Here is a 24204-nt window from a genome sequence, read left to right on the forward strand (position 1 = left end):
ACTAAAGAGACTGTAGGAGATCACTTTCTCACAGCATAACTAACCTTCACATCCTCACGCATACCAGCCGTCTCTCTCCCCTTCACTAAGTTCACCACCACCTCACCCCCATGGGCATATGTTCAGGGAGAATAAACAGGAAAGACCATCGTTGCACACAGCTTCTGGGAGAACTGATGCTCATAAATGCAAATACAAACTTGAAGTTACACTGAGATCATCGGGTCCAACTGCCTGTGAACCCCAAGCAGGCAGCAGAGCCCTGACTCCCAGGGCAAGCTCTTGCTCACCAGACCAGAGACTCCATCCTGGAAAAAGCTCCTTCCCCTACACGCCCATGGCCCAAGGTACTGTCTTTCAAGGTGCAGACAAAGAGAGATCTTTGCACTCGCAACTTCACTGAGCAAACAGAGTTGGTGCCCTTGCAATACGTCAGGCATTATGTGTGTGCTGGGGATAAACAGGGAGCTGCTGTGCCACGCTATCAAGCATGAGAGTGCAGCATGAATACCAGCATAGTGCCACAAGGAAGATGCATGAACCCAGATCAAAGGAGTAAGCAGAGGCATGGGAAGGGGGAGGGAGCCGCTCCTCCTCTGATCCAGGAGCCCGTGAAGATGGCTGCAGGCAGAAGTAGGCTTGAAATTCAGTAACAGAAAACAGAAGTACTTTATATTCAGCAGTTACTATTTGCTCCAAGAAGTTGAGGCATATCTATCTAGAGGCAAAGGTGATCTGAAGGGTTTAGGAGAGGAGAAAGAAGGTATGAAATGTGTGCATCACCAACACAGAGGAGTAGCTGGGACTGCCCAGCTGAAGATCATCAGAATCTCAGAGCGCTGACAACCTGCCAGGGTCTTCTTGCTTTTGGTTTTTATGTTTATAGTAGGTCGGCAAATCAGGGTGCATTCAGCCAGGATGAGGGTTTTCTCAGTCAAGTGCGTTGGCAAGTCAAAAGGGCAAGACTGTTTATTGGAACATTGGTTGAAATGATGGCGAGGGAAGAACTCCAGTGGGGGGGAATAGCACAAAGAAAGAAGGGTACGGGTGGGCAGGGAGAAAGATTCCAGGGACTCTAATAAGCCAGCTGATAGGAAGGGACAATGATAAAAGAAAGGAGTATCTAGATGCAAGGTCACAGAGCTAGGAGACTGGCTTTGACTTCAAGCTGAACAACTGTGAGCAGCTCCTTTTCCTCTACAGATCTACAGCTTCCAGTGTCCTCTACTAGAAGCAGAGCATCAGAAGTAGCCTAAAACCCTTTCCTTCTGGACCTTTCTATGCATTGTTGGTCCATGTTTAAGGCACTTTGGGACCTCAACCAGACACACTGCACCCTCAGTGGTGGCCCATTGTGCTGAGATTTCTGCTTCGCACCTCTTGGCAGAGGCTGCAGTGACTCCTAGAGACTTGGGTTGATCCAACATCTGGGGTTTAGGTTTAGTGCTCTAGTGTGCTTAGATTCCTACAGAAACCTTAAGTTCAATGTCCACGCTGTGCCACTATCAACTCACTTGTAAATCACAATCATCTAATCTTTATGGAAATAATTCCAGGGCTTACGAAGGGGTCCAGCTCTGGGAAGACACTCATGATGATCTGGTGGTGACCCAATGTGACCAAATGACAGAATGACAGAGGCCCTGGAATGTGGGAAGTTTCCATCATAATCACCTGGTTGGGAACTGCTTTCATATCACAGTGGCTCATTCCCTCAAGTTGGAAGCAAGGTATATATAAAAGGTCTCAGATCCTGTCTCCTTACTTCATTTGGCCTGTCCGTCATTTGTCCAAAGATAGGAGAACAAGGTGAGTGTTCTTACTGATCTGAGGGCACTTTTGCCTGAGCTGAATGGGAACAGCCACTCCAGGTTGGAGAAAATGTAGCGAGCTGGTAATTCCAGGGGGGTCAGGCTCATGGAAATCACTGAGGTGGCTCAGTAGAAATCTGGGATGTGGATGGAGGATGCATGTTAACCAGAGATTGAAGTTTGCAGGACTTATCCTAGTTTGTAGGATAAGAAACAGCCATACAGAGCTGAAAAGTAGGACTAAAAAGGCGGAGTCCATGATGTAGGAAAGAATAAAAAGGAGAAGATGAAAGACAAGCATTGTGACCATGAGCTCAGATCAAACAATTTCCAGACTGCATAAATTAGAGGATGATTTAAAGCCTATTTAAAGACTTTGGGAACTACCTAGCCCCTAAGTTGTTACCTTTGAAGTCAGAACAGGTAGGAGATGGATGGTACCAAATTATAACGTACCCACAGCCTGAATTCTCCTAAGCCAGGATAAGGGCTCTGGAGTTACAGCATCTCAGACTTAGAAAAAATATTGATATGACTTTGAAAATATCTGCTTGCTTTTCAGAGTAACTGAACTTTCTCTAAGATGTCCTGCCAGCAAAACCAGCAGAAGTGTCAGATCCCTGCCAAATGTCTCCCCAAAAACCCACCCAAGTGCCCCCCTCAGGCCCCAGCAGCCCCTGCGCCCAGCCCTGCTCCCTGTGCGCCCCCACCTGACTCGTCCTCAGCTTGTGTAGCCAGCTGCTCTATTTCTGGCTTTGGAAGCAGCTGCTCTCTTCTGACTCGGATTCCTGATGTGTGCCTGTCAACTTCTGACTGCTGTGACAGCGAGCCCCCTGGATGTCCCAGTAGCTGCCATGGCCCTGGGAGCTGCAGCTGAGCCAGCGAGCCAAAGATCCACAGTCCAGGACCTCCTGCACCTGATGCCGTTGTTTCTCACTCTCACCCTTGTTTTTCCAGCTCCTCCTCAATTATGCTGCCTGCCTGTGTGGTGATGGACGCCTCTTTCTGCACACAGTCTCAGACTTACTGGCTTTGGCTCTGGTCCTAGATCAAGAATGCATGCGAGAGAACACAACACTTCCCAAAGCTTCATTAGCATGAAAAAATAAACCTCCTTCCTAGCAGCCTGGAATTCCTGTGTGTTGATTTCCCCATGCACAGCTCTGAGAGGCTCCTCTAACCTGGAGTCCTTTAAGTACCCTCCAGATGGGAAACGCCCAACAGGTAGCTCCAGTCTAATGCACATGAGGGCTGTGAATAGGAACATCAGAGGGAATAATGAGGGGTGCCCCAAAGTATCAGTGGCCAGGTTCCACTGTGGCTTCTCCTACTCTCAAGGACGCGGCTCCACAGTCTCAGAATTGAGCTCCAGGCCTTTCTCATTTGGGGATATCTCATGTTCAAGGAGGAACTGGCACGGGTACCTGTGTGTTTTCAGACCTTGGTTCAAGATGCAATATTCAAGACATGTATTCTCCTCTAGCAAATCCACGCAAGCGTCTCATGCCTTTTCCCACAGGCACGGAATCTGGTGGGACCTGACTCACAACCCCATCAGCACAATACCTGAGGGACACGCTGGCCTTGGTGTACTCTCCACGGTGGTTTATTTTTCTCATCTCTCCCATGGACATGTGACATGGGTTGGGAGGCGAGTTCCCCACACACTGCCTTCTCCAACCCCACAGGGGGCAGTGGGCAGGAACAATGCTCTACCACCACCCACTCAGGACTAGGGTTCTTAACTATCTCTGAGACCCATGGGTGTCTAGCAGGTCTTCGGAAGTCAAGAGGATGGAATTAGATCAGCATCCCCAGAAACTGCACAGAATCCAGTTTAGATGACCCATGTCACAGCTGTGACATTAGCTGTTTTGTAACAGAGGAGAGATTAGAGGGCGCTTCTTCCCATCACCCTCCTGGACTCAAGAAATCATTATTTTTTTAAAAGGTTTATTTATTTGTGCATACAGAACTGGGGTACAGGCCAGAGGTGCAGGGGCAGTGAGAGGATTCACCAGAGACAGAGCAGGAAGCAGAACAGGCAGACTGATGAAGTACACTGCTGAGGGGAGCAGTGGGAGGGTCAGGAGAGGTCTGCCAAGCCATGTGGATCACCTCCGGGGCAGGGATCGAACTCATGCTGAAGTGGCTTTAGCTTCTTAGTGCTTTAACCTGCTGCGCCACCAGGGAGGGCCCTCAGCAATCATTATTAAGATGCTGCCCAGACTAGCTAACAATACAGGATGGCTCAAGGTGACCCCAAGAAACCAAAGGCCAAGGTGTCTGCTTACCCTTCTTCATGCAGACCTGTTGGAGTAGAACAAGAGGGAAAACCTGGAGGTCCCTGTCAATTTCAGTTTTCAAAGAAATGCTTGGAGAGGTGAAAGACGTGGTCTGGGAAGGAGAAGTCGAAATTTGATGAAACAGCAAAGGCAGAGAAAGGACATTACTCTTGGGTAATGAAGACTGATGAGCCACCTAAGGGAGGCAGAAAGGACCCCAGTGCCTGACGCTGACATCTGACTTCTTCCTGAACTCTGCCCCAAGATTAAAGTCACAAGCTGGCATCTTGAGTGGAGATGTTGGGTGAGATGTGTAGTTAAGTGACAGGGAAAAGCAGTCTCAAGTGGCAGTAAAGCTCAGGACGTGGACAGATGTCACTCACTGCAAGTCCAAAGGGAGATGATGGTGTCAGGGCCCTGTTAAAGCTGCCAGGAAAAAAGTGGGAAAGTCAGGCAAGATGATGAGGAAGAGAGAGGAGGAGAGGGGCAGAGGGAAAGGCGGTGGGGTGGGGAGGGAGAGGGAGCAAAAACTGTGTCTCTGTGAAACACAAGAAAAAGAAAAGACATGGCTAAAGTCATGGCTGGCCAGGGCATCAGGGCACTATGATGGAAGGATCCACACAGCTTCCCTGCAAACCCCAACTCAGTCCCGAAGGAAGGAACTTCTAGGTCAGTGATTCTCTACTTCTGATGAACAGCGAGAGCCCACAGAGCTGTTTAAGGTATTCTTGAGAGGGTTGTGTGTGAGTGTGAATGTGAGTGTGATGGTGTGTGGAAAATTCTGTGAGACTAGTCCTCAGGCTTATTCAAAACAACAAGTAAATAACAGTGATAAATGATATCACCTCAGTTGAGCATCAGGCTCCCAGGTGATTTAGGCTGTTGGTCTAATGCACAGACTGAATCAGGGTAAAAAACATTGTAACATCTCACGGTTAGGCCTCAGCTTGGTTTTTAAAAGGGATATTGATTGATTTAGGGGGAAAGCACCCACTAACTGAGACAGGGCCAGTTCAACCTGCACCACTAACAATATCAGGAGTGACCACAAGAAACAAGGCTGAGGAGAAGTCCCCAAGCAAACTGGGAAGGACTCAGGTAGCTGGAAGTGGTGTGACAGCTGAACTACCAGCTAACAGAGACACTCCCTGCTTTACCCTGACTGGAGCTGGTCTGGAGTTGCGAAGCTATTAGGCCACCTTCCCAGCGGCAGGACAAAGAGGGTGGAGGAGGGCACTGGGAGCTTGAGATGAGATGGGGGGGACCAGGCCACGGTGGGGAACAAGGAATTCCGAGCCGGGGACAGCAAGACTGGGAGAGGTACAGCAGCTGCCAGAATTTTGCCAGACTTTCAGTCATTTGTATGAACAGTATTGACACCCCATGAAGCGCCTAAAGCAGCCGGTGTTGATACGTGTGGGACCACAAGAGGGCAGTGGTGGGAAGGGTGAGGAGACCAGGAGGCCAGAGTCCCACCCCACCCTCACATGAGGCTGCATAAAGGCAGGTGCTTTGGGACCTGGGTTGAGGGGTTGTGACAAGGCCATCCTCATTGACGACAGAGGGATCTCCTACTGTGCAGGGTACCCAGCCAGGACTTGCACATGACCTCACATTCCCCCCCATATCTATTTGGTGTTTTTTGTGGTGAGACTGCAGAAGTCTCTTCCCCTTGCAATGTCCCTCCAGCACCCTCTAGAGAGAGTTTAACATCGTGCTCACTTTAAAGAAGGCCTTAAAGGGATTCCATTGTTTACCTAAAAGCAACTACTACTACAAAGTGCATTTGGAGCTGAGAGGCAGTGAACTGATCATTGACATTCTCCTCTCTCTTCCCCCAACAAAGTGCATGTGTGTGACCCACCTCCCTCTTCACCCCCCCCCAAAGCCATGAAGATTTTTTTTTTCTGACAAGCTGACAAAACCACTGTCCTAGAAGGTTTGTTTACAGTATTTCTTCCAGGACTAGAAAGATGGCTACACCTTCCAACAGGGGACAGTAAAACTCAGCCATAAGTTGGACTTCGTGACAGCAGTGTCCTCAGGAGTAACTTGGAAATTCTTATGCTACCTGGTAACTCCAAAGGACTCCTGAGTTCTGGTTATTGGCGAGATTAATTGGGACTGAGGAGAACACAGAACAGCCACAGTTACCAACAGCAATCAAAAATCTAGTTGGAGTTCAGGCCCAATGTGTCAGACTGACGTTGGGGAAGGATGTGATATTTCAGTTTCATAAAAGCAGAAACATGACAGAGAGGAGGCGTTTCCACAACCTGGTGGAGCATGACACCATTGAGTTAAGAGCTTCAGTTTTCATTTGCTTGCCGTTCTCATGGAGGGACCAGGGATATCCCGGCCACTGCATCCAAAAGCTGGTGCAAATTCAGAAATTGTTACCAGACTGTTCAGAACATTGAAGAATACAGATGACCTTCTATTGTCCTGGTCTTGGTAGCAACTGAGCCCAGAGGTACAGGACTTACTAATCAACCCCAGAATGACTCTGGAATGTAGGCATGACTTTGAAAGCAGTCAGAATGGGCAGAAAGAGCAGCAGGGGACTTGTTTAAAAATTGATTTGCATAGCAAGCACATTGCATGCAGGTCTATATAAATAAAAAATGGAATATTACTTAGCAATCAAAAAGACAAACTTTTGCAGCAACATGGATGGACCTAAAAAGGATCAAGCTTAGTGAAATAAGCCAAGAAGAAAAAGAAAAATATCAGATGGTTTCAGTCATAGAAGTAGTAGCAGAAAACAAAGTGTGCTAACATATTTCAATTCAGTCTTCACACATTACTGAGAATGCAACACTTGTCCATAACAAACACAAAAGTACGTACACAGAGATACTAACTCTAGAAAGGGAAAAGATTGAATACTGGCTGAAGGGTCTGCTCCCAGGGAAGACACATAATTCCCATGTCTAAAGCCTGTGGGAAGACAGTAGCAAGTGTGGCTTAGGTGGGTGGGGTGCATGGATGCCTAGGAGATGAATGTCCTTCAGCTGGGCAGCTGGGCCATAGGGAAGCTACCTCTGCCACTGCTGGGTAGGGCATGGCTCCCCCTTGTGGATGTTCACTGGAAACTCCCCAAGGCAAAGTTGCACTCCCCTCCACCTGAGAATGCCAGTTCTGCCCTTGCAGAGCTGGGGCCAAATACACGGGGACCTTGGTCGATGGAAAGCACAACTGCCTCTCTATGGGGACGAGCTCAGCTAGCCAATAAATAATGTTGCCTCACTAGCTACCCACTGGGGGAAGCCTCTCATTTTAGACTAGGATGAGCTTCTAAAAGGTCAGATCACTTAGGCTATTTGTTAAGAAACTCTGGGAGTATTCTTCTACAATTTCAAAACAGAGGTGAGCTTCATAACTATAACAATCAAAAACAGCAAACAAAAATATTTTTAAGTGTCTACATAAAAGTTAACATTTTTCCTTGTGACTGACATCTAACAAAGTCAAACATTTAAAAAAAAACTAGAAGAGAGCCCTTTCTGGGGGTGCAAGGGATTAAAACACAGCACTATGAAATTACCCGCAGCCACTGTACCACGAGTTTGATCCCTGGCCAAGGAGATGACCCGCATGGCAGAGGAGGCCTCTCCTGACCCACTCACTGCCCCCCTCAGCAGTGTATTTCAGTCAGTTCACCACAGTGTTCTGCTCCCCACTCAGTCTCTGGTGAATCCTCTCACCCCCACACCTCTGGCCTGTACCCCAGTTCTTATATACATAAATAAATAAATCTTAAAAAATAAAACTAGAAGAAATTTTGCCTCTTATAACACACAAATAGGCTACATTCTCCAATAAAGAAAAAAATCACAAATCAATAATGAAAGGATCAACAATCCAATAGATATTCAGTAAATTGTACAACCTGGAGGTTTCCGCAGAAGAAATAAATGATTGCTAAACATAAGCTCATTGAGTTTACTTAATAAGGAAAATGCAAAGCTACTCTGAGATCACTTTCAGCCTCTCATATTGGCAAAGAATGATCTATTTATCAGCACATTGTGTTGACGAGTTTGTGGGGCAATGTGCAGTTTTATGCACCATGAGGCACAGCAGAAAACAATGAGACTTGTGTGGAAGAAAATAATGGTAACTATCAACTTTACCCTGTGAGCAAACAGCTGCACCGGGGGAAATGAATGGTCTCTCCACACTCCTGGAGAGGCGTGCAGTCTTCACAGTGGCGTTGCTTTCAAGAGCCAGGCTGGAACACCGATCTGTCTCCCACACACTCTTATTCAGGCTGAAAGACTAGCAAAGAAGCTCTTCATGACCTGAAATGGCACAATCGCCAGCTTATATTGTGAAAGAAAAAAAAAGTGATTCAAGCAATGTAGGTTTTCTCTTCCTTTTTTAAAGAGGGAAAAGTCCTCATTTTTGCACACAAAATATCTCTATGATTATTTGAGAAAATGATCACACTGTTGCTGAAGGATTGGAAGAGCAAGGGGAATCTGCAGGATCCTTTCTGTCTTTGGACCTTAGAACCAAGTGATTCCCTGATGCTAATGAGTAATAGAAAAAGAGTGCTAAAGACCAGCTTCAGCTGTGATAGTGAAGGTGTTCCGCAGGAAAGGACGGTGTCAGCAAAGAGAGAAAGAAAAGAGAAAAGATGAGGTAGAAAAATGAGGAGATGAAGACACCTGTTTAAGGTGAAAGCACCTCCTGCCAACCGTCCCAGCAGGTCTTTATTTATACATTACAAGCAAACGGTGGGATTACATCAATGTGTGCATAAAGCAGAAAGATAACAATCATCACATTTTTCTTAGAGACAGCTCAGAACTTTTTGATCTCTTATTGAGACCGTGATATTCATCATTCATTAATAAAAATACAATTGATACACAAGATGTTCCTACAGAGACCAGTCATTAATAAAATATCCCTATGGTGATCAGTCATCAAACAAAATATTCCTATAGTGATCAGTTAACAATATACAAAATGTTTCTATGGTGATCAGTTAGCTATTACAATTTAAACAATCATTTTGTTAATATCTCAATGAACATACATCTTAAAGGTACAGGATCTAATGTTAAGGAACTAAGAGTCAGAAAAACACCAAAGCTGAGTGAACTGACATTTCCCTGCCCCTAAGGAAAAATCCCTTTTTTGATCTACAAAAGGAGTGTTTATTAATCACTATTCTGTAATTGTTTTGTCAACCTAGTTTCTATATTTAACATAAGAATTAGGGGAAATTTTCTTTCTTTATATGGTCATTGATTATTATCCTATTAATCTTATCTAAAAAAAAAACTTTCTATGTGAAAAGAGGTCAGGGTGAAAGTTAAAGGGTAGGAAAGCTTATGACATTTATAATTCAGTTATTTAAAATGAAACGCTATTACTTAAAACTATAGATCCTGTATTGGGGACTGGGCAGGAAATTATTACAGCCTTTGGTTCCCAGAATTCTTGGACTGTGATATGTCTCTCATTATTGTGGGACCTAGATTTGTCCCAGCACCCTCAAGCAGAGGAATATTAATTACTTTAAAATGTACTGTGCCATTCTGTGTGCAGTGCTATTTATTGTCATTGAACCAATCAATCCAATCAAGTAATTATTGATTTTATATTGAATGTATGCTATGCTTCTTGGGAATGGCCAAAAGCAAACAAAAAGAATCCAGCAAGAACCAGCTGTGGAATATCTTGACTTTCCATGTCAGGACCTTATCATAAAACATGGGTAGTGTGGCTCTCGCCAGAGGAAACTTGCAGGAAGCAGGCAGGAAGGTGGAACCCAGGATGAGACGCCACCAGGATTAGCTGCCTACTGTTTGTAAGGCTGGTTCTTGAAGGATGATCTCAATTTTTCTGACCTCCAAAAATTTAGCTCATATGGCTATGGAATATGGTTATGATCACTCCTAATTTTAATGACAGAGGTAAGAAAAACGTGAGGTGGGGCTGGAAAGGGACACATTCTAGTTGTTTGGGAACAGACTTTAAAAAAAAAAAACAGGCTTCTCAACTTGGGCAAGCAAATCACAGTGACAGCAAAGCGCGACCCACAAGAAAAGTAATGAACAATCATCTTTTATGCATTCAGTATCTTCTGAGTATTTCCTATGAACCAGGAACTATCCTAGGAGCTCAAGATGCATCAGTAAGAAAAAAAAACTTTGTCCATTTGGAGGTAAATTTTAGTTAGACAAGAGAGATAAAATAGATAAAAGCAAAGAAATGACAGCGTATGTATAATATCCTGAGTATATGTGAAACATGCCGCTAAAGTAAACACAATCTGTGAGAAGGCGACTGGAGTGAGGGGAAGTGTGTTGATCACGCAGGTCCAGATCAGCATCTTGAATAGGATGGCCAGGGCATGATTCCTCGTGTAGAAAGAGATGTTTCAATGAAGGCCCAAAGGAAGCCAGGAACCTGGTCACCACGCACCTTGGGGTAGAGGGATCCATACAGTACAGACAAAGCGTGTGGGTGTCTTTGCGCTGAGCTGCATGCTGGGAGTATCAAAATGAATACGACAGGGTCCCTTATCTCCCCTGTTTAAAACCCTTCAGTGAGTGCCCCACTGTCCTCAGGAAAAAATTCAAACTCTCTCCTTGTGTACAAGACCTTCTCTCCAGCCTCCACCTATTTTGTAGCTTCCTCTATCTCACTTCTCTGCACTCTGCTCCTATCACACTGGCTTCCGTCCCGTAGTCTCTGCTTGTCCATCTCTGACTCCCTCTGCTCCTCATGAGCCAGTGCTCAGCGGTGATTGTCTACCAAGCCTCAGCTTCCGGGCACACCTGACCCCACTGGCACCAAGGCCGACCCTAGTGCCCTTCTTACTTTACCTCCCTGTACTGAAACTGTCCATTGCCTGTTGAGTTGGAAGAGCATCAAGACTCTGAGCTAGACCCTTCATACCAGGACAGAGCCTGGCAGACAGCAGACACTACAAACAAATGTGTTTGGGGACTATGATTTAAGTGAATGAAAGATGAAGGGTGAACTGAAGAGTTTTCTTTGCCTTTCAAGAGAAAAGAAACCATGAGGAGTCCTGCTGAGGAGACAGCAGGGGGCGCTGGTGAGTATGTCACAATCAGAATCCCAGGGAGACATTGGGGTGGTGTCACAGAGGCCTAGAACCTCAGAATTTTGGCAGTGGGGTGGAAGAGGATCATTTAGTGATGGACTCACTAGGCTGCTGAGGGGACATCGTATCTACAAGAGCCAGTCAAGTCCTTGTGAGAAGCCAGGCATGGAAACCCTTAATTGAGGAAAGACTGAGGAGAAGTAGCCAGACCAGGTAACCCAGAGAGAGCATGTCTTTCTTTCATGTCCTCATGGAGGGTTTGAGAATTCACTCAGGGCTCACTGATCGGAGCCCACATCTTGTCATAGCGTGTGAGATGCTGAGGACAGCAGCAAGCAAGCAAGTTCACACTGGGCTGCCAGTCTGTGGGTCCTCACATGTGCTTAAAAAATTTAGTTGTACTGCAGGCACACACAAAAGTGTCAATAATGGGTTTATTTACAAAAAGAGGAAAGGAAAAGGAACAACCCAGGGAAAGAGAGAGAGAGATACAAGGTAACTAAAATATCTTACCAACCCAGTTGACTTGGTGTCGGACACTCTTTGTCTCTGATCACGGATTATTGGGGGGCAGAACAGACAGGGTCTCAAGGTGGGAGCGGCGTTGGTGAGCGGAGATTCCTAAAAAAGGGGGGAAAGGAGAAAAAGGGGAGCAGGCGCAAGGAAGACACAGGAGTCAGAGTTGGGTAGAAGTCTTCCTGTTCTGCTCTTAACAGAAGTTTGTTTTATACTTTAGGAGCAAGCAGTGGGATGAAATCAGCACATGAACTGGGCAGAGAGATTATAATCATCTTTTTTTTCTAAGAATAGTTTGGGGTCGTATTGTCCTTCAGCTGAGATTATAACATCTATTAAAATTAGGGTAGGTACATAAATTCATAAAATTTAAGGCTAACGTTGTTATATTTACCACACTGTTGATTGGCTAAAATAAAGTCCCTTTAAACCTTAAGTGCTACTTAATGATCTTCATTTTTATTGAGACATCAACGAGTAAAGTCAAGTCAAGGACAAGGGTGGAGGAGTTTTCTGGTAGATAAATTGCTAAGGAAGATAGTAAGTAAGATTCCTCACTTAAAGACTGAGCAATAAAAGCTTAAGTAAGAGAATAGAGTGATAAGATTTGGGTTCTCATCTGGGTAGTAAAAGAATTTCAATTATTTTTATAACATGTTCTAGTACTGCCTTGTCTTACAATATTGATTTTGTTATAATTGCTTTTATTAATCAGTCAGTTGTAATATTATTTTTTGCTTTCTAGAGGAAATTTCTGCCTTGGGCAGCGCTTAGTCACCTGAGCCAGGCAGCGCCTTGTGAGGCTAAGGCAATCCGGTTGCAAGCTGATGATTGCTTAGAATATTTTGATATTACAAAAAAGGGAGGTCATAACATAAGTTAGCATGGATATTCTGATTTTCCAGAGCTCTTCCGTCTCTATCCAGAATATGTCAGTCGATAGAGGTTGCATAGCTTGTGTCAACTTGGAGCTCTAGTAACAAACTGATAGCCACCAGTTACACCGTGGCTGAGAGCCATTGCCCCAGAGAGAGAGAGAAAGCCATTGCCCAAGCCCCAGCCATTGAAAATGGCCCCCTATTTCCCAGAATGCCCACTTAGTTCTGCCCTTGAGTCCTTGCAGTTTTCTCCTTGGTATTGCTGGGAGTTGTAGTTTCCAATCACTGGAGTAGGGGGTGGAGTCCAGAAAGCTGGAGTAGGAGGTGGGGTCCACAAAACTGCAGATTTCCTTTAGGACATCCTTCCCCTTAACAATGGTGGGTTCACGAATTCACTCAGGGCTCACTGATCGGGGCTCAGATCTTGTCATAGTGTATGAGATGCTGGGACAGCAGCAAGCAAGCAGGTTGGCCAGGTAGGCTGCTGTCAAGAAGCTTTCGGGCTAGAGGAAGCCAGGCACTTAGGGAAGTCACAATTACCAGGCCAGTGTAAGGAGAAGCACGGAGCATCAAGAAAGCAGATCGGGGTTACCGGCCCTGGGTCAGAGCCGGGGACATTTTCCTTCAGGTGAGGCCAGGCTGTGGCAGAGGCGAAAGAGAGGAAGCTTCGCCAGGGTCTTTGATTCCTGGCTTCTGTGCTGTACAATTTTGTTTACAATTTTGGAGTTATAATCTTATTCCTCCACATGTTCACTCACCTTCTACCAGAACATCCATGCCCAAGTCCTATCTTATCCCCTTCCCCCTCCTCTCTCACTCCCTCCCTCCCTTCCCACCAGTAAGCAGTAAACTCACTCAGTCTAAGATTTGTTTTTGCCGTCTTTTACCAGTATATTCAGGTTATTTCTATTCCATGGTTAAGTGAAACCATCCGATGTCTGTCTCTCACTTTCTGACTTATTTCACCAAGGAGGCCACGGTGGTTCTGGCTCTATGGTCAGGTGTCTTGACCTGGTCTGGCAGGTTCCAGGGGGTAGGCTGTGTGGGGAGGGGCTGTGCGGTTAGGGAAGAAGCTCATCCCAAGCCAGGTGGTCCTGCAGACAGGTGTGCTGACAAGACCCAAGGCTCTGATGGTGGGCAGGTGCAAAGGAGGCCACCTACTCCTGGCTGGAAGAACACCTGCCAGGTATGTGGGAAGGGCCACCTGTTGGTTAAAGGGCACAGAGTACATTCACCAGGCAGGAGAAGTTGAAGTTGGTGGTGGTGCTGGCTCGGCAGGGCACTGAGCAGCCTGTTACCCATCCAATCCACCCCACCTCCCACCCCTTCCCTGCGCCCAGTGCCCAGATTTTATGTGTGTGTACATCCATACATACATATGTGTATGTATGCATATATGTGTATAGTGTGTGGCGTGTGTGTTTGTGTGGTGTGTGTGTATGTTCACAGACAAGAAAGCAACAGAAAAAATGCTACCAGACTTGTCACTCCTCTCTCCCTCTCAGAGCAGGTCTCAGACCTGACCCCTTCCAGGTAGAGTCCCACAAGGACACAGTGATGATAGTGGGCTCCCCCCACACACCCACACTCAGTTTCTAGGCTGCAGGTTGCCCAAGCACAGTCCTTCTGTCCACAGCTTGGGAAGCATCTGCCTGTCTCCTGCCCTCCAGCCTCCCCCCATTTTTATGCTGATCGCCCCTGCTCTGGTTTCATTTTCCGAGTCTGTGGGTCTCCCCCTTGCTTCACTTCTTCCTCTTCCCTCCCAGACAGGTCAGGCCATGTTGTCTCCACCCCAGCGCCCACCCCCAAGCCCTAGTCCAGTAAACTGTTCTGAGAACTAACCTGAAACTTCTTCCGGGTGACATTAATTCCCCGAGTGACTGGCAGATGTAGAGTCAGCACTGAAGGAGGCCAACACCCTGGCTTGAGGTCACTTTCCCTTGCGAGTAAGGACCTTCTCTGGGCCAGCTCTGGTTGCTGCACACAGACAAGCACCTAGTAGTCTGGAGGCGCATAGAACAGTGGGTGGGTCTTGAGAGGGGGGCCTTTGACAGGAGAACCACAGCGCAGTGCACCCCAAAGGGGGCCTCCGCCTGGCTGCCCCCTAGTCGCAGCAAGGACCGCAGAGAGAACTCCCTCTCAGGCAAATTCACCGCCCCTTCCTTCAGAGAAACCCCAAGAAGAGGCTGACTGTGAGCAGGAGGGGCAGGCTGGGACTCATCACCGTCTGTCAGTTTGGAAGTTACGATTTCGGAGGTGGGAGAGTTATCCTTCCACAGGGCCAGGCGGCACACAGCTGAGTGAGCGTGAGATGGACTCCCAGATGGGGTGAAGCTGTGAGCCTGGCACCCCTCATTCGAGACAGCCAAGGACCTGGGTCTTCAGCAAAGTGGCTCACCCCACAGGAACTGCTAGGGGTCATCTAACTTAAGACTCCTGCACAACTGCAGTTAACATAAGCTGCCTTCAATGGAAGCAGGAGGTGGTAGTTTTCTGTCCCACTCCAGGCACCCTGAAGGAGACCTTGGGTTGAGGAGGATGCTCAGCTTCTGTCCCCAAGGGACACCCATCTTTATTAAACAATTCAGAAGAGACAGAAAGATGAGAAACCCACCCTGGAAGCATCGATGCAGTGTTAGAGCAGGCTGGGAGGGCTGTGCAGCCTGGACAGGAGAAGGCTGATGTGTGGAGAGGCCAAGCAGAGCTACGACAGGGAGCAGCCCTCAGGCTGCTCAGAGGCTCTCATTTTATAATTTTTTTAAAAAGATTTATTTACGGGCCCTCCCTGTTGGCGCAGCGGGTTAAAGCACTGCACTGAGAAACTAAAGCCACCTCCGCATGAGTTCGATTCCCGCCTGCCCCGGAGGCGACCACATGGCGCGGCAGACCTCTCCTGACCCGCCCGCTGCTCCCCTCAGCAGTGTACTTCGTCGATCTGCCTGTTCTGCTCCCCGCTCTGTCTCTGGTGAATCCTCTCACCTTCCACATCTCTGGCCTATACCCCAGTTCTGTACGAATAAATAAATAAATCTTTAAAAAAAAAAAAAAGATTTATTTACTTATGCATACAGACTGGGGTACAAACCAGAGGTGCAGGGGCAGTGAGAGGATTCACCAGAGACAGAGTGGGGAGCAGAACAGGCAGACTGATGAAGTACACTGCTGAGGGGAGCAGCGGGCGGGCCAGGAGAGGTCTGCCGCGCCATGTGGGTCCCCTATGGGTCTGGGGATTGAACACCCACTGAAGCGGCTGTGGCCAGCTTGCAGGGCTGTGCCCTTACCTATTGCACCACCAGGGAGGACCCGACTGATTTTAAAGCCTAATAAGCAAGGACAAAGAGCGCAGCTTGGTCTGTTGCACAGCCCTTTCACAAACCTCGGTTCTCCCTCCCACGCTCCTGCATGGATGCACCCGCACAGTGACACCCAAGTGTGTGAGCTTAGTGTGACGTCCATGGAACAAGGCAGTCACTGGGTTTTAAAAAACCAGTGTGAGCCAGAAACTGACTGTGGTGCTGGAGGCCACAGGGTGGTGGCAGTTTTACCTCAGTGGTTGTCACTCCACCTCCCACACCCTGTGACGCGCTCTGTCCTTCTCCACCTGGTGACAGAGCTCTGACGGGCCTGGCCTCTCCCCTGCTGGACACAGGGTTTTGTGAGACGCCCCCACCAGGGATGTGTGCTCAGAGCAGCACATCCTGCATCTCCCCCAAACTTGGATGACTCCCCAGGTCTCTGCTTGACTCCTAGTCACATCTAGGAGTGGTCTGGTCTGAGGCCATGATGGCCACTTTCATCCCATGTCTGACAGGCAGACACCACAAAGAGCTGCCCCACCTCAGAGCTGCAGACCCAGGTCTGGAACTGAGGATCCAAATGTCAGGGGCTTTCCCATTGTCTGTCCCTTAAGGGCCCAAGGACTCTGGCTTCCACTCACTGAAGGGGTGGGATCAGAAGGGGCGTTCAGGAAGGGAGTGATATTTGTGCAGCTGTGCCAGACTCCTCTGACCTGGGTCCCAGGGTGCTGCCCTGGACACCAGCCTGAGCACATCCAGACTGGGACAGAAGCCGTGGTGGTGGATCGCTGCACTTCGGTGGTCCTGTCTCTTATCTTAGGCAGGCTCATCATTCACGAGGTGACGTTTGTGAAGTGCCTGACCCTGGATGCCTGTTCAGGCTACTCAGGGTTGGATACTGCTCCTCCTTCGCTAAGACACTAGACAGATGCCTTATATATGCTGCTGATCTTTCCATTTCCATCTGGAAAATGGTCCCAGGGCAAGACAGGGAAGGGACAGCAGAGGGGCTGGCTGAGCCCTCTGTGGCATCCAGCCCTGCATTCCCAGTCCTGGGCTGCTTGCTCGCTCTGGAGGTAAATGGGCCCCCTGGAAGGGGAAAATGAGCAGGCAGTGGGAAGGGAACCCTTTCTGACTCTTCTTCTCTTTTTTCTAGGACTTTCAAAACTCGTGAAGATGTGTGACCAACCAAAATGCAACCCTTGCTGCCCAGCAAAGTGCAACCCTTGCTGCCCAGGGAAATGTAACCCTTGCTGCCCAGGGAAATGCAACCCTTGCTGCCCAGGGAAATGCAACCCTTGCTGCCAGAAGAAGCCCTCCTGCTGCCCACAAAAGCCCCCGTGCTGCGTTCAGACCAAGTGCTGCTGTTTGGAGCCCAAGCCTGAGTGCACTTCTCTTAACAAGGACTCTGAGTCTGAGACATCACAGGCTCAGGACAAGGGTTCCCAAACCCAAAATACAAAGAAGAAAACTGGCAAGTAAATTGTCCTCAGCAAGTACAGGAGTCATGCCCATCACAGGTGAGGCCAGGCCAGACCTAATGGAGAAAAGCTGCTTCTCACGAAGCGCCATTCACACCCAGCCGGGAGCCCCCATTTCCCTTCTTAGCCCCCAACCCTAAGAAGTGCTCCAACTGGAAATGGAAGATTGGAGAGGCAGGAATCATCTTTCCTAGTGATCCTAACACTAAGTAGCACAAAAATAAAAGAGCAGTAAAAAAGAACTGGCCTCCCTATGTTCCTTACCACTTGAAATCATCTCCCCTGGGTGTGATGTCTAGGACAGGTTCTCTATGGGTTATGGAAGCTGAAGAGCATGGAATAGAGTTGGAAAGTTCAGGAACTTTATGAGCCGGAGTTAGGGTGACTGGTTCATCCTGTATGTAAAACAAAGGTGCCTTCCAGGCACCCCTTCAGTCTCAGGCAAATTGAGGGAAGAGGGTCACCCTCAGTGTGAGATCCCATGTTGCCAGGCCCCTGGGCCCAATTTGAGACCCTTCCCCATCCTGGGGATCACAATGGAGGATAGCTTCTAGGCGATCCCACAGTACCAGCAGCAGCATCTCTGACTTCAGGGCCTGTTCTTTAGGCCTAAAGCGAATAGTTCACCTCTCTCAGGCTCCATTTTCTCATCTGTGAATGGAGAATAATGGTACTTAAAGGGTTTAAACAGCATGAACTGACAGTTCATTTAAAAGTGCCTGAGCAGGGCCTCACACAGAGTGGCTATAAATCACACAGTCCTCAGACTTCTCTTCCTGTCATCATGTCCCTATTTCCCACCAAAGTAACCACCATGGTCCGATACCAGGTCCCCCGAATACACCTCTATTAATCTATGGCAGATAGAAATAGAGACACAGCCTCCTTGTACTTGGAAACTTCCAGTGGCTCTGCTTTGTTGGTACATAACTGACCTGGCCATCACCTCTAAGATTTTCCTAATGCCCTTTTGAATTTCCTCACAATTCTTCCTGCTCACCAAACCCCCCAAAACATCGTGTTGTCACCAGATCCATGAGCATTCCAGTTGTTGCACATCTTTGCCAACTTTTTGTGTGTGCTGTTTTGTTTTGTTTTGAATTTCTGTACACTGAAATAGATACCTAGTATTTCACTGTGACTTCAAATCGAGCTCACCTAGTTTTGGTCCCTATACATTCATTTGACTTTCAAGAATTTATATAAGTGAAATCATCCGACGTGTATTCATTCATCCCTGGCTTCTTTAACTCAACAAAAACACTTTGAGATGCCTCAAGCTGTTGTGCATATTGATAGTTCATTCTGTTTTATTGCTGACTGGTAAAAAACTCAATGTAAGGATAATACCACATTTTGTCTATCCATTAATCTGTTGATGAACATTTGAGTTGCTTCCAGGTTTTGACTATTACAAACAAATCCACCATGAACAATTCTTTCAATGGCCATAGGCTTTCATGTCTCTTAGGTAAAGGATTTAAAGTATAGGCTATTGTATGGTAGGTATGGTAGGTGCAGAGCTCACTCTTGAAGAAACTGCCCAATTTTTTCCCAAGGTGATTTTGCCCTTTGGCTTTGCCACCAGAAGACCGTGAGAATTCTAGTTACCACACACTTTGCCAACTGTGGGTGTGCCGTTTTCTCTATTTTTATACATTCTAATAGGTATATTTCTTTGTGACTTCAATTTGCATTTCCATAATAAACAGATTGAACACCTTTCTGTGTTTTCAACAGTCTCCATGAATCTTTTTTGGCGAGTTACCTATTCAAGTATCAAAAAGGGTTTTGCATATATATACCCCAACCTGTGGCTTATCTTTTCATTCTCTTAAATGGTTTCTTCAAAGAGCAGAAGTTCATATTTTTTTATAAAATCTAATCAGCATTTTTAGAGATCTTGCTATTTTTTACAGATCATATCTAGGAATGTTTGTTTAATCTCAGGATGCTAAAACTTCCTCCTTTGCTTGCTTCTGTAAGTTAATGTTTGTATGTGGTGAAAGGTATGGAGAAAGGGTTTTTGTTTTGTAAGGGGATGATGATAGCATGGAGGGGAGTGTTGCTGTATCCAATTATCTGGCTATCCTTTCCTTACTAAATTGCTTTGCTTTGCACTTTTACTATAAATCCACAGCCCACATTTGTTTGGATTTGGTTCTGAATTCTTACATTGCTTTATTGATCCATTTGTCTATGCTGACGCTATCATTTATTGTAGCTTTGTCAGTCTTGAAATTAGTTCCTCCGTTTTGTTTTATAAAGAATTTAAATTTAGTTATTCTAGGCATTGTGCACCTTCACAGGAATTTTAGACCAAACTTACCAATTTCTACAAATAAAAAAAAAAGGCCTACTGAGAATTTGATCGGAATTAAATGTATAGATTAAAAGTGGAGAGGAATAGTATTAAGTCCTTCAATTTATAAGCATGGACTATTTTCCATTTAGTTAGAATATCTTTAGCTTTGTTGGAGTTTTGTAGCTTTCAGTGAAAAAATTCTACATACATTTTCCCTTAGCCTTTCTTATAATTTGAAGATAATTTAAACAGTACTTTTATTTCTGTTTTTGGTTAGTCACTGTTAATATTAAATTACAATTATTTTTGTATAGTAATCTCGTATACAACTTACTAGTTTTAATGGCTTCATATAAAAGGATTTTTACCTGTATAACTAGATCATCAGAGCAAAACAAAACTTTAGCTATTTCCTTTCCAATCTGGATGTCTTTTGTCTCTTTTATTCTGCCACTTGAAAATGTTCCTTTTCTTTCTACTTTCTTAATAGCTTTCAACCAAAAATAGCATTTTTAATGCAATTTTTTCGTCTATTAAAATGATCACTTTTCTCGATGTGTTATATTTACTATTGATTTCTGAGGTCTTAAACAACCTTGCATTCCTGTGATAAATCCTATTTGATAAGATCATTTAATTTTTATATGTTCTTCGATGATATTTGTTAAAATTCTGTCAAGAGATTTGCTGCTATGTTGGGGAGGGGTTTTTGTCTCCTCTGTTGTTGTTTTCTTCTTGTTATGTCTTTGTCTGGTTTTGGTATCATGATAATGCTGACCTTATAAACAATGTACTTCCATTTCTGTCTTCTGACTTTTGTGCTACTATTATAATCATTTAAGTGCCAGAAAACTCAGGTTAGGAAAGTGGTTATTGGAGAGACTTGAATGTGTCTTTAGGATTCCAGTGCAGCGAGCTTCTTACTCCCGCTCTGACACCCAACAAAATCTTAACTGCTGTGTGCTTGGTTAAGTGCTGGGTGAAGTAGTTGAGTTGCATTTAGGAATCATGGACTTAGTTTTTTTAGTTGTTTTACTGTTAGAGTTATTGAGGTAACATAGCTTTACAACATTGCCTATGTTTTGGGAGTGCAGCTTTACACCTATACAAATGAATGTTATCACACCATGTCATCACCAAAGCCCCACTAACCCCCACCACTGTCCACTGGCTCCCCCCGCGAAGCTCCCCCAACTCTCTCCTTCCAGTAGTCTTAGTTCCAAAGTCATGCTTCAAGGGTTTGCTTTTGTCTGTTCCTTGACTTTGTTTTTTTTCATATTTCACATGAGTTAAATCATCCAGTGTTTGTCTTCCGCCTTCTGACTTTATTGCCTTTAGCATAATCCCTTCTCCATCCCACGCTGTATTTTGAAATTGATCCCATGCAGCACTTTCAGAGATCCTCAGACTCTGCAAAGCCCAGGAAATGGCTGGTTCAATGATCTGGCTGGGCTCCCAGAACCTCAGCCAGACTGAGCATCCCTCCTTCGCTGGGATGAAGCGACACTGCACACCCACCGTACACACACTCCCGGCTTTGGCTTGGCCTCACCGGCAATCAGCTTTGTCTGCTGCTTGGAGTCACTAAGAGGCAGGGGAAGATGATGACTAATTCCTGCTGTTGCCAGGGAGTGGAGGAGTGAAACTCCAAGCACAGAAAACTACCAACAAAGTGTGAGGGCAAGAGGAAAAACGGGGCCCTGACTTTGCTTCTGTTAATTTGGAGGTGATCATCTGGAGGAAGGGACGCTCACAAAGTCACATGATCACCACTGTCAGAAAAGGGATGAGTACTGAAGGGGATGAAACTTTGGAATATCGTGGTCGCCATCCTCTCCCTCACACAAAATTCCCTGTTCGATCAGCTGCAACCCCCTCCCCTCCCCCTAGCGAGGGTGTAGAGCTGGGACTTCAAAACAAAAAGCATTAGATTTTTGCGATTTGTGGCAAATATCTAAAAACAGTACCTTCCCGAGACAGACAACAATAAATCTCAAGAGTGGGGAGCAGAGAAGTACCTACATTGCCTGAGGTTAAGCTGAGATTGACGGTATTTATTGGGACCTGAATGCCTGTTTTTTTCCTGACATCTCGGGTGCTCCTCTCCACAAACCCTGCCCTCCTGTGATCTTCCCTCTGCCCGCCATGACTTCACAGTAAAAGAAGGGGAGCATCGTGAACAGAGTTAGAAGCTATGGGAAAGGTGTTACTACTGGCTATTTCCCTATGAAGAGGCTGCCTTTCACTACAACACTTTTGGAATGCTTCCCACCTCACTATTGAAGTCACTCTGATCTGGCTTCCCCTCCTGATGACCTTTGTCAAGGTGGCCGATGGCCCTCGTGTTGCCCCACCCCATGGGCATTCCCAGCCCTCATCTTTAGAGCATTTGCCCCTGTCAGCCGATCACCCACTTGTCTTCCAGGGCCCCTCATTCTCCTGAAGTGCCTCCTACCTCACTGCCTCTCCTTGTCCTTCTCTCTATTATTTCCCACTTTTCTTGGCATGCTCCTCCTCATCTGACCATTTAGCACTGAATATTTGGGTCATTCAGTGGATCATCCAGAGCCTCTTCTCCTTTCTGCCCATGTTCATTCCCTTAATGATCTCATTCTGTCTCGTCACTTCCAAGGCCATTTAAACACCAATGATTACCAAAGTCATAATTGTAACGAACCTTCTTCTGAGCTCAGGATGCTCATGTCTTGTTGCCCCCTTCACAACACTGCTTGAACATCTAACGGGCAGCGCGAGGTTCACAGGTGTTCCTTCCCACAAAGTCCACGCCTCCCGTGGTCTTCCCTCTGTGAGAGGCAGCTCCATCCACACAGTCACTCAGGCCAAGAACGCCTGAGTCGTTTCCTCCCACCTGTCCCTTATATCTAATCTGTTAGTGAATCTTTCCAATTCTGTTGTGAAAATAAATCTATAGTCTGACATTTGCACAGCCCCTTCTGCTAATCACCTACTTTTGAGCCATGGCCACCTTACTGTAGTCACCTCGTACAAGGTTGTCAGCTTCCACCCTTGCCAGAGAGAGCCAGTAGAGTCAGATGATCCAGAGTTCTGTGTGATACATTCCAGCTGCTTCTCATCTCTTCCACCATAAAAATCAAAGTTGTGCAGCGGGTTAAAGCACAGCATTAGGAAGCTAAAGCCACTTCAGCATGAGTTCAATCTCTGCCTCAGAGGTGACCCACATGGCGTGGCAGACCTCTCCTGACCCGCCCGCTGCTCCCCTCAGCAGTGTATTTAGTCGATCTGCCTGTTCTGCTCCCCATTCTGTCTCTGCTGAAGCCTCTCTCCACTCCTGCACGTCTGACCTGTACCCCAGTTCTATATGAATAAATAAATATTAAAAAAAAAACCACCGAAGTTGCTACATGATTTCTCTTGCCACCAGCCATCACCCATCCTCACTGCCCCTCCATCCCTTACAGCTCTCCCTCATTCACACATGCCCAGCTCTAGTGGCCTCCTTGCTGGTTCCAGAACAAGCAAGCTGACCCCTGCCTTAGGGATCCAGCCCCTGCGCTTCTCTCCCCCTCCCCAAGTTGCCTCATGCGGCCCTCACAGTTCTCAAGCCGACCCCTGACCTCATTCTCTTCAGGGTGTTGTAAGGACTTCCCTCCTTCCAAATAACGGCCTCCCCGCACCCAGCACTCCATAAACCTCTTTCTTGACCAATGTTTGGACATAGTTTAGTCAACACTCTTCATTTTCCAAGTCTGTGTTTGTTTTGTCTGCTGTCTGCCTCCCACGCTGGCATGAGAGTTGTGGCCGGGCGAAGACAGGGCTGCATGGCCGGTGCCAAGAACACAGGCACACAGGAAGCACTCAGGAAACAGCAGCTGAGTGGACAGTCAGTGAGGCAGACGGTGGAGCGCTATTTCCAGCAGAGACTGGAAAAAGGCACAGAGGTGAGTAAAAGCGAGCTCAGGGGATGGGGACCTGCCTGGCCCAGACCTGCACCTCACCCCTGCCTGACACTGGCTCCCTCCCTCTCTGACTGCGTCATCCTTCCCAAAGCCAGGGGCCAACTAGAGGCCAGAACCTCCTCTCCCAGGCCAGCATCTCAGACCTGGCTCCAGGCGGGGAGGGAGGCACATCTGGGTGCCAGGGGCTGAAGGGCAGGTAAGAGGGAGGTGCTGCCGAAGCTGAGCAAGCAGAAACTTGCTTGTAAGAGGCAGCTGCTTTCCTCCCAAAGCACCAGCTGCCCTCTCCCCCGCCCACCCCGCCCAGCTGTCTCCAGCCTGTCCCCTAACTGCAGCGCTCCCAGCCTCCTGTCCATCAACCGGGTGCTTCCTGGGGACATGGCAGGAGTCCAGCGTCTGGCTCTCCATGGACACCTCAGCTTTGTTGAGGATTGGGCCTGGGGCAGAGACCTGTGCCTGACACCCGCTGGTGCAGGGGGACTGTTGGGCACTCCTGGGCACTCTGTGCTGCCTGAGTTCAGTTCAGCAGTATTACAGGGACTGACTGTGCTGGCAGACGAGGCTGGCTTGGCTGTGTGTCTCTGAAGGCTGAGAATCCAGATTCTCAGGC

General features: G+C 47.0%; 1 protein-coding gene across 1 annotated transcript; it reads left to right on the top strand.

Moving 5' to 3' along the window:
- The first annotated feature begins 17049 nt into the window (after positions 1-17049).
- SMCP (sperm mitochondria-associated cysteine-rich protein) lies at positions 17050-17355 on the top strand. The gene has a single exon (XM_004693620.1). It carries the CDS (start codon positions 17050-17052, stop codon positions 17353-17355), a length of 306 nt encoding a protein of 101 aa, XP_004693677.1.
- The last annotated feature ends 6849 nt before the right edge of the window (positions 17356-24204 follow it).

The sequence above is a fragment of the Condylura cristata genome, unplaced genomic scaffold (assembly GCF_000260355.1).
Source record: "Condylura cristata isolate star-nosed mole 26May11 unplaced genomic scaffold, ConCri1.0 scaffold00040, whole genome shotgun sequence".
NCBI classification, from domain to species: Eukaryota; Metazoa; Chordata; class Mammalia; order Eulipotyphla; family Talpidae; genus Condylura; species Condylura cristata.

Excerpts from the sequence above, each read along its gene's own strand:
- SMCP (XM_004693620.1), top strand. The coding sequence starts at position 17,050 with ATGTGTGACCAACCAAAATGCAACCCTTGCTGCCCAGCAAAGTGCAAC.